The sequence below is a fragment of the Lathamus discolor genome, chromosome 2 (genome assembly GCF_037157495.1).
Source record: "Lathamus discolor isolate bLatDis1 chromosome 2, bLatDis1.hap1, whole genome shotgun sequence".
Lineage (NCBI taxonomy): Eukaryota > Metazoa > Chordata > Aves > Psittaciformes > Psittacidae > Lathamus > Lathamus discolor.
The window spans coordinates 130,875,063-130,884,935 of record NC_088885.1 but is presented as its reverse complement, the minus strand read 5'-3'; the positions used below and the strand labels follow the sequence as shown (position 1 = coordinate 130,884,935).

Sequence of the window (9,873 nt, the reverse complement as noted above, 5' to 3'; positions counted from 1 at the left end):
ACACACCCACCGCCGCCCCGCGGTGAGCGCCGCCGTCCCTGGGGCTCGGCGCTGCCGCTGCGCGCCCGCGGCGGGGCCGCTACCCGCAGCCGGGGCTGAGCGCGGCGGGAGGCGAGGCGGGCCGGGCCGGGCCGGGCCGGGCCGGGCGGAGGAGGAGGCACCATGCAGGCGCGGCGCTTGGCCAAGCGCTCCAGCATGGGCAGCCGGCGGCTGAGCTCGGGGCCGGTCGCCGCGCAGGCGGACGCGGGCCGGCTCCCCAAGCCCGAGAGCGCCTGGAGGCCGCCCCGGCGGGAGGGCTCCGCTGCGGCGCTGGAGGAGGAGGACGAAGACGAGGATGTGGTGGTGGAGGTAGAGGAGGAGGAGGAGGAAGAAGAGGGCGGCCTGGGGAGTCCCCCCCCAGCGGTGACCGGACACGGCAAGGGTCCCCCCCGCGGGAGCCTCAAGGTGCGTTCCCGGGTCGGGGGGGAGATGCGGGAGTGGGGCGGTAGCGGCAGCCGCCCGGCCCGTCCTGGCCCGGCCGATCTTGGTGCCGGTAGAGGGGTCCGGACCGGGGTGCCGGGCTGGCGGCGCGGGGCAGGCCGGTTCCCCGAGCCGGGCCGGGGGGCAGTCTCTGTCCCGCCTTGGCCGGGTGGCTTGCGGCTGTCCGCGGGCTGTCGGCCCGGCGGTCCCCGGCGCGGCGCGGTGCTGCGGGGGGCAGTGCGGACGGGCCTGTGCTCAACAAGTCCCAGGGGAAGCGGGTGTCCGGTGCGGGCCGTCCCGGGAGCTCCGGAGATGGGCGGCGGGTAGGGGGGAGGGCGGCGCGGGCAGCTGCGCGGCTCAGAGGCGGCGTGCCTAGGGAGTCACCGGTGTCTGGAGCAGTTCGAGTACCGGACGTGAAGGCTTTCCTGGGCAAAGTGCGGGGCTGCTGAGGGGGTGGAGGATGTGCAACCTGGCCGTTTGCCATGGGGGAGGTTTTAAAGGTTCCAGTCGTGCCCACCGGGTGTGTGGCGTTCGGGGAGGGTGGCCTGGTGAGGAGACATGGATGGGCGGCGAGTGAGAAGTTTCTGAACGCAGCAGCACTGTGCAGAGGCCCGAGTGTGATCGGGCTGTCCGCTGAGTTTGGTGCATTTTGGAGGAACCTGCTGAGCACAGTCGCCAGCTGAGATCCTGCAGACTAGGCCGTATTTTATCATGATGGGTTTTCTGTAACTATTTTTCTCTTGGGATAACCTGGATAGTAGGGTTAAGTTTGTGTGTAGGTAGGTCTGTGGAGGATTTAGGTGATAGTTGTGCACTGGGTAATGGAAAATAAATGTGCATAAAAGTTTAAAGGGTGTCCATGTGGATTTAACTGTTTTGGTGTTTGTTTTTTTTTCAAGGTAGATGATGATCCTTACTTAACAAGAGCTAGGTTTGTTCAGCCTTGAGAAAAGATGGCTCAGGGGAGCCCTTGTCACCATGTTCCAGTTTTTAAAGGGTGGCTGCAAAGAAGGCAGAGACGCCTTTTTTACAAGGAGTCACATAGAAAAGATGGGTAATGGGCACAAGTGACTCCTGGGGAGATTCTGGCTGGGCACAGGAGGAAAATTTTCAACAATGAGAACAACAAGCCATTGAAATAATCTCCCCAGGGACATGGTGGATTCCCCAGCACTGGACACTTAAGATTCGGCTGGATAGGGAACTGGGACATCTAGTTGAGGTCATGCTTTGCTTAGACAGGTTGGACCAGATGATCCTTGTGGTCCCTTTCAACCTGGTATTCTATGATTCCTTGGTTCTATGAAGAGATCAGGGTTGGCCTAGTAGTACTGCTATCTCATAAAAAGGAAAAAAAACCCACAAAACCAAACAAAACTGAAACCAACCAACCAACAGAAAAATCCCTAAAGTAAAGCAGCAGCAAAATACAAGTTATCCCCATATTGTTTCAGAACAAGCTTGTTATGGCAGTGGCAGGATAAATGCCCCAGTTGGGTTGCTGTAACCTGTGCAGGTAGCTCTTCAGTGAGTCTGTCAAAGGCCATGAGATGTGGTTATGGTCTGCCTGTGTCAAACTATCCATGCTGAGGCCTGAAAGGCTGGGACAATTATGTTGCTACAAAACCTTTTGACACTTTACTGTTAGCCTAAGGATGAAGGGCACCGAAATGGGCTTCTTGTTCCATCAGTCTTCCCATTGTGTGGAAATGCTAGGTGGTAAAGGAGGCTTAGAGAAACTTCCCATGTGTACCTAATAGGAAAAAAGTATGAAATTATCAAATGGAGCATAATAATATGAAATATCAACTGGATTACGTTGGTATAATCTGCATTTAACATGGATTATCGGAGTGTACTGTTCTCTTTGTCAGCCCTCAACATGCCTTTGAAGAGTTATGTGTGTATATATATGTATATATATATATATATATATATATATCTTTCTACTGCTGTAACAAACTTTCCTGAAGCAATATGGGGATAACTTGTACTTCCACTGCTGCTTTACTTTAGGTATTTTTCTGTTGGTTGTTTGGTTTCAGTTTTGTTTGGTTTTGTTTTTTTTTTTCCCTTTTTATGAGATTACAGGGAAGACCCCAACAAGAGCATAGCAGTACTACTAGGCCAACCCTGATCTCTGTTAATACATATATTAAAGGTTGCTGGTATTTCTGCTTTGCACTTAAGACTATATGTGCATATTAGAACATTGCGCTTGCCTGTATTTACTTCGCTGGACAGCGAATCTGCCTCATAGATGAGTAATGTATGTTGAGATACTTCTGGTGTACCTAATAAACTCTCAAGTCATCTTTGGTTAACAGGTGCAGGTATTTACCCTCTTTAGGTGAATATAATCATCATGACCTGCTTGGATTTTGTTTTCACTGTGTATACTTTTGAGTACTATAAAATAAGAAAACTGTTAAAATTTAGTATTTTAAAGAAATTGTCTTTGGTTTCTGTACATTTCTCTAGGGGTTGTTAGTGTGGAAGTACATAAAGTTTAAAGGTTCTTCCAAGTAATTTTAAAGCAGCAGATTAATCTTGATTGAAGTTGGCATAAAATGAATGCAGAGGTCCACCTGCAGAGCTGCAGGAGAGTAATAGGACTAGCATGATCTGGCTGTGGTTTGTCAAACAGTATTCCTGCCAGATGGAGAGCTGGCATGGAGTTAGCAGTGTTTGACTCCTGTGCCTGGCCTTCCAAATTGGGGTCTGGGTGCAAAGGGAAATGACAGGTTGTCCAGTGCTCAGAGAGGGCATAAATGATTGCAGCATTCAGTACTCTTCAGAACAAGAGATGTCCTGAAGAGCTTCAGAATTTAATCACACTTGAAAGCAATATGGTCTGGGTGCTGGTTTTACAGTATACGCTATCCAGATAATGCAATTAAAGAACCGGCATGCAATGGTTTGGGGTGTGGTATTGATACAGGTGATGCGCACATGCACTAAATGTCTGTGCCCTTGGGTGGAACAGAATTTTAAAGCTAGAGGTTTCATGGGCTCCTCACAAAGTCACTTCCATGAAGCGCCCATATGTAGATGAATGCATCATAGGGCCTGCAAGGGAATTAATATTTTTTTTGAAGTATCTGAGAATAGTTAAGATGAAGAAAGTACAAGCACCATCAGGTCACAGCTGTGTTGCCTCCACCAGAAAGAAGTACACGGTGTTGGTTGCACCACTGGTAGTCTGATTTTGACCCTTACTTTTAAGCATGAGCATAGAGAGGAAGAAGTACTTTATAAAGACAAATTGTACTTCTCCAGTATCTAAAGCCTTGGAAGGAGAGAACAGATAACAACATGAAAGTGGGTAAGAGAGACTGTTGGTCATGGGAAAGATACAAAGTTTGCTTCTTTATATTGCTGTAAACACATAGATGTCCAGGTGGAGAACACTGGAGAAAACTTTTGTTGCTCTCCTTCCCCCTGCTATTCTAACACGATGCTGGAAGAAGCATGACCATGCTGTGTGTAGCTGGTGGGAAATGGCAGAAGACAGCCAGAGAGTCTTTCAGAGCCTGTAAAGCTTTGTTGAGATGTGCTGGGATTTCTTACTGTGTCAGATGCTAGTTCATTCATCTGCATAGGGAAACAAATAACACTAATGTGCCGATTATACAGACATATTTTGCACATGAAACTCTATCTGTGCAACCCATATTGCTGCTTTAGCTACAGCTAGATTTCCAGCCATTTGAAATTATATGAAAAAGGGTAAATAGCCTAATTACCAGTACTTAGTCTTGAAACGTGGATTAATTTGCAGTCCTGTTTATTTCATCTTTTGTATGGAGCTTGATTTAGATACCACAAGCAGCCACATTAGTACCATGCTGAGGTTAATTCATTCCATGGAAACTGCTGGGTTTGGTGATATGGAGAGAAGGTTTTGAAGTAGGGTCCGTCAGTGGTCTGCGATACTGAGTTTATCTGGTACTTATGAGCAAACCCCAGTGCAAGTAGCAGAAATACACTAATTTGCCTGTAAGCCACTGGAGCGCTGTGATTGAGGATTTGGGCTGGTAATGGCATGGGCTTGTGATAACTTGCCAGCATGTTGCAGTGTTTTCTCTACTGTTATAAATAGTAAAGGAATTGGTGCTTTCTTCTGTTTAGCCCAGGTGAGCTGCCACTTCATGTCCAATGCAGTTGCTGTCTGCAGGTTCAGAGTACGGATGCAGGATGTTTCTAACCTAGCTGACTATGGGGACTGCTCCTGTTCCTCAGGCATTATGTTGCCATGGTCTCTGCTCTTACCTTACCATATGCACACATGAAATTACCCATTCCAGATATTATCTTGCGTGTGAGCACTTCTTGGTAGTTCAGAAGGATGAATTTCCTGCAAATGGATTTGTTCCTGCAGATACGCAGCTCCCAGAATCATGGGAAATTAGCCGATGAAGAGTCCGGAAACTAAAGGCCCAGAGAGCTGTGCTGCGATGCAGGAGGAATATGAAAGCCCAAGCTGCATAAGCAAGATGTCAACTTCATGAACATTGGGCTCAGTTTTTCCCACCTTGCTAAGAGGAATTTGCAACAACTACAAAGTACAGAGCACATGCAAGTCTGTGCCAGAGGTTTCAGAAGGGGGGTGGTAGGTGCTGGTAGGGGTCTAGGTTAATCCAGGAAAAAAATATGCTTTTGGACATTTTTGTGGTTTGGTTTGTTTTGGGTTGGATATTTTTATTTTTTATTTTTATTTTTTTTAAGGTAGAGACATCTGTGTAATATATAGGATGTAGAAGAATCGTCAGAGTTTGGTAGAAATCAGTTGCTTATTACTTACATGAGTTGCTTGGCTGGATTGAATTCACTCTGCTCCTTTGGTCTTTCTATCTGCATTTTAAAGCCAGGTGTGAATTCATTGTTGTCCTTTCAATCAGACTTTCAGCTTCAGCTTTACTGTTTGAATGGACTACAGACTCGTCTTGGCCAAAGCATACTTTCTGGTTTTTGCTTGATTATCGAAGTGCTATTTAATTTAGCTTGTGTGTGTGTGTGCAAATACATTTTAACAGGCAACTTGCAAAATGCAGACTTCAAGTACCAGATTTGCTTAGTGGTAGAGAAATCTCTAAGGCGCATTAGGATCTTGCATGCTAACCTAAGAGTAAACTGAAATGTTTCCTCTCAGACTAATAATGGTATATTTTTATAAATACTGGTAGTTATTATAACACCAGCACTCATGTTCTCATCTTGGATCCTGTTAGTCTAGGCTGCATACAAACTCAGAGCAAGCATGATCTTGCTCTACCCTCTTCTGCGAAGTTGAAGAGTAACACAAGAGATAATAAATGGATACTGGTGGACTCTGGGGAACAACTAAAAGGGGAGACAAGAGAGGTAGATGAATACCAGCAGTTTAGCCATGTTTTTGTAAGAAGATAAACTGAATTAATTTTTAAATTTCAGACTTCATTTTGTTTCTTATAGACCTTGAGTGAAAACCTGGCTGGTGGAGTCCTTGTGGAAACCGCACAACTAGACCTGGGATTTCTTTTTTCTTATTAAAATTTTTAAAAAGTTGATACGTCGCGTGGATTACTGGGGTAGAGCTGAGGGTCTTGGGCTTGCAAGATGTTTTTTTTTCTTAACTCTGCCATAATAAAGAATGAATGGGAGTAATTTGCTGAGGATCTTTGATGTAATTTGTTGTTGTTTGTTAGACACAGAGCAAGCATAACCACTTTTCCCCTAAAAGGAACTGTATTACAAAACTGTAACTGTGTGAGAATAAAGAGGTGCAGTGTAGCCATGAACAGTTTTGATCCTTATTTGCTAGACTGTTTTCAATCTAGAATGAGTTCAGTTGAGAATGATCAGTTGGCTGCCTTCAGATATGCAGTCTGTGCTGGTGGGTGGAGATGTGCTGCTCAGTCTTTATCACAGAATGGTTGAAGTGAGAAGGGACCTCTGGGGGTTACCTAGTCTAACCCTCCTGCCCAAGCAGGACCACCAAGAGCCAGTGACACAGGAACATGTCCACTTGGTTTTGGAATATTCCCAAGGATGGAGACTCCACAGCCTGAGCCAGTGCTCGGTCACCCTCACAAGTGAGAAAGTGTTTCCTGATGTTCAGAGGGAACCTCCTATGTTTCATTGCATGTCCATTGCCTCTGTTCCTGTCACTGGGCACCACTGAGAAGAACCCAGTCCTGTCTTCTTTGTACCCTCCCTTCAGGTATTTATAGACATTTGTAAGATCCCCCTGAGCCGCCTTTTCTTCAGGCTGAACAGCCCCAGCTCACTCAGCCTCTCCTTATAGGATTGATGTTTCAGCCCTTTCATTGTCCTGGTGGCCCTTTACTGGCCTCTCTCCAGTATGTCCCTGTCTCTCCTGTGTTGGGATCTCAGTACTGGATGCAGCACTCCAGGTGTGGCCTCACTAGTGCTGAGCAGAATCACAGCCCTTCACTTCCTGTCAGAAGTTTTGTCTGGTGCAGCACGGGTCACCATTCACCTTCTTTCTACAAGTGCAAATTGCAAGTTCACCTTGGTGTCTACTAGAACCTCAGGGCCTTTTCTGCAAAACTGCTTTCCAGCTGGGTAGTCCCTAGGATATACTGGTGCCTAGGCTTGTTCCTCCCCAGGTACAGGACTTTACATTTCTACTTGTTGAACTTTATGAGGTTCATGTTGGCTCTTTTATCTGTCAAGGCTTCTCTTGATGGCTGTGTGACTGTCTGGTATATCAGTCACTCCTCCCACTTTTGTGTCATCTGCAAACTTGCCGAGGATACACTCCTCCTCATCACCCAAATCAGTAACAAAGATTTTGAACAGGGCTGGATGTGGTATTGACTCTTGGGGTACACCACCATTTACCATTTACCACTTTGTGCTGCTGATCAGCACCCTCTTGGCCTGTCCATTCAGCCAGGTTCCAACCCATTTCACTGCCTGCTTATTCAGTCCATACATCAACACCTGATATATAAAAATGTTTTGGGAGATGGCATCAAAAGCCTGCCTGAAGTCTAGATAGAAAATATCCACTGCTCTCCCTTCATCTACCAGGCCAGTCATTTTGTCCTAGAAGTTCATCAGGCTGGCCAAGCATGAGTTCCCCCTGGTGAAGCCATGCTGACTACTCACGATGCTTTTCTTGTCTTTCATATGCCTGGAAATGGTGTGTTGGATTAGCAGCTCAGTCATGTTCCTGGGAATCAATGTGAGGCTGACCAGCCTGTAGATCCTTGGGTTCTCCTTGAAGATAGAAGTGGTATTGTTTTGCATCTGAAAGCTAAGTATTGAGAAAGTGCTTTTCATGGTCTGGTAATTAACATTTGTAATGTGTCTTATGACAAGTGTGGACGAACAGATCATTTGTGCCTTTTCTGACCCTGTGCTCTTCCAACCTTGCTTTTGACCCAAGGTTACAGAGAAGCCTAACAGTCCTGTAGATAAGCTTTGCACTCTTGAGGCCTACTCTGTGTTTTCCCAGTGCTAGATTAACGATTTCAGTGGTATGAGAGCACCAAAGAGATCTTAGCAGACTGTGGGATAAAGCTGTGCCACTTGGCCATCTCGAAGGTGGGAGCTTTGCTGCTTGGGCATGCACTGGTCTTTGTTGGTGTCTGCTCTGTAAACACTGCTGTAGCTTGAGCAATGATGCTTTTTTATATTATTTATTTTTCCCTCAGAATGAGAGTGGTTTATAGTTGGCTTTATAATACTTCCAAGTGACTTACTGAATTGCTTATTTCTAAAAATGATGAGCAGCTTGACCATTCCTGCTGCTTGAGGCCAGCCCAAATACTACAGAAGGGTGGTAGGCTAAGAGAGAAACTCTTATTAGTGTCTTTGTTTATTTGCTGAAATGAAACAGGAAATACAGAGTGAGTAGAAAGAGCTCATATGGTGACCAGCTTCAATTTCATGAACTTGTGCTGCTGTTTTTCACTGTAGTATGTTGCCGAGCAGAGCATGTAGGAATTTAATGTTATCGCTGTTACTGAACAGTCTGTGATGGGATCACTTTCACTGCTCTGGCACCTTGCCAAACTTTCAAAAATGACGATTGCATTGACATTTGTCTCATTGTATTGAAAAGTACATGTGTGGGTGGTATTTGTTGTTTGACAACAAAACTAATGAAGACAGGAAACTGAACAACTTCTGTTGCCTGAACTTCGCATAAAAATACAGATCTTTTTATTGATGCTTTTCCAAAACAGAAAGGATCAGATTTCCATGAAATCCTGGCCCAGCTGAAGTTGTAGTGCTCCTCTGGCTTTCAGAGCTGTATAGAAAAAGCAGAAAAATGAGAAACAGTGGGAAACACTTGCAGCAAAGAGTCTGTAGAACCTGTAACTTCAATAAGGTGACTCAAGGAAGGGCTTGTCAATTATCTTAATAGTGCAGAGGAAAAGATGGGATATCGCAGCTAAGGCATTCATAGAGAGGGAAAGGAAGGCAAGAAAAGGAGCAAGCCTTCCTCCTTTGGAGGACAGCAGCTATATGGTTGTTCGGGTTCTTTGTGAAGACCCTTCTGCCATGCAATGTGGTTACATCCCTATAGTAGTTTAATAGAGGGCTGGTTTCTGGCGTGGCTGAGGAGGAAGAGATCATGTTTGGCCTCTGCAGGTTTCTGCTAGTGTTACTCCATTGCTTCCAGGGATAAGGAGATGAAACTCTGTGGTATTACTCTGCTTAGTCAGATCCCAAAATAAACTCTTTTTTTGGCATCTCTCCCACTCTGAACAGGAAAACTGCTAAATTTTTTTGTCTGGAGCCAAACATAGACTTGGGAGAATCTCGTGTCTGAGTGCAATGCTCCTTGCTTGTTCATCTCCTCTGAATGACCATGCTTTCTACTTCCAGGCTTGGAATCAATTAGAGGAGATAAGGATGTGTGCTTGGTTCTGATCTTGTAATAGTTCCTCCAGGCTCTCAGCTTCAGGGATCAGCACTGCCCCTTTAAGCTGTCATTCACAGTGCCTATTTAATTCCAAAGTTACAACAGTTGGATGCATCTGTGAACTACCTTGATATAATTTCACTGAAATCCAATCGTGAAAAAGAAAACAAAAACAAATGAAAAAGAGCAAAGTCTCTTTATTCCCAGGATGTTAAGGTTTACATTTCAATAACCTTTTAAGAGATGTAGGATCTGCAGCATCTCATCTCAGCTGTCTGCTTCCAAAGTCAGACAATTGCTTCTGACCTTAGAAATCTCACACCCATCTGTACCTTATTTGCAAGAAGTCTTGAAAGTAAAGCTAATTTGTTTTTCTTTTCACTAGACATACTCCACTGTGTATCTCTGTCTAGGCAGAGGAGGGCTTTCAAATGCAGATGAACTGATCAAGTGTTTCTTACTGAGGAACAGTGAGTCAGCATTTCCAAAATTTTCTTCAAAGTGTGGGGAGTTCCCCACTGCCTCTTGCATGG

General features: G+C 45.6%; 1 protein-coding gene across 3 annotated transcripts in view; it reads left to right on the top strand.

The window, feature by feature from the left end:
- Positions 1 to 9,873, top strand: part of ZNF704 (zinc finger protein 704) — an 85,935-nt gene that overhangs the window by 413 nt on the left and 75,649 nt on the right. For 2 of the 3 annotated variants that reach the window (XM_065668487.1, XM_065668486.1), the window contains exon 1: positions 119 to 444. The exons of the other annotated variant lie outside the window; for it this stretch is intronic. In XM_065668487.1, the coding sequence (XP_065524559.1) occupies positions 163 to 444 (282 nt within the window). In that variant the 5' untranslated portion in view covers positions 119 to 162. Of the gene's footprint in view, positions 1 to 118; positions 445 to 9,873 lie in introns of those variants that run through there. 3 annotated transcript variants of the gene reach the window in all.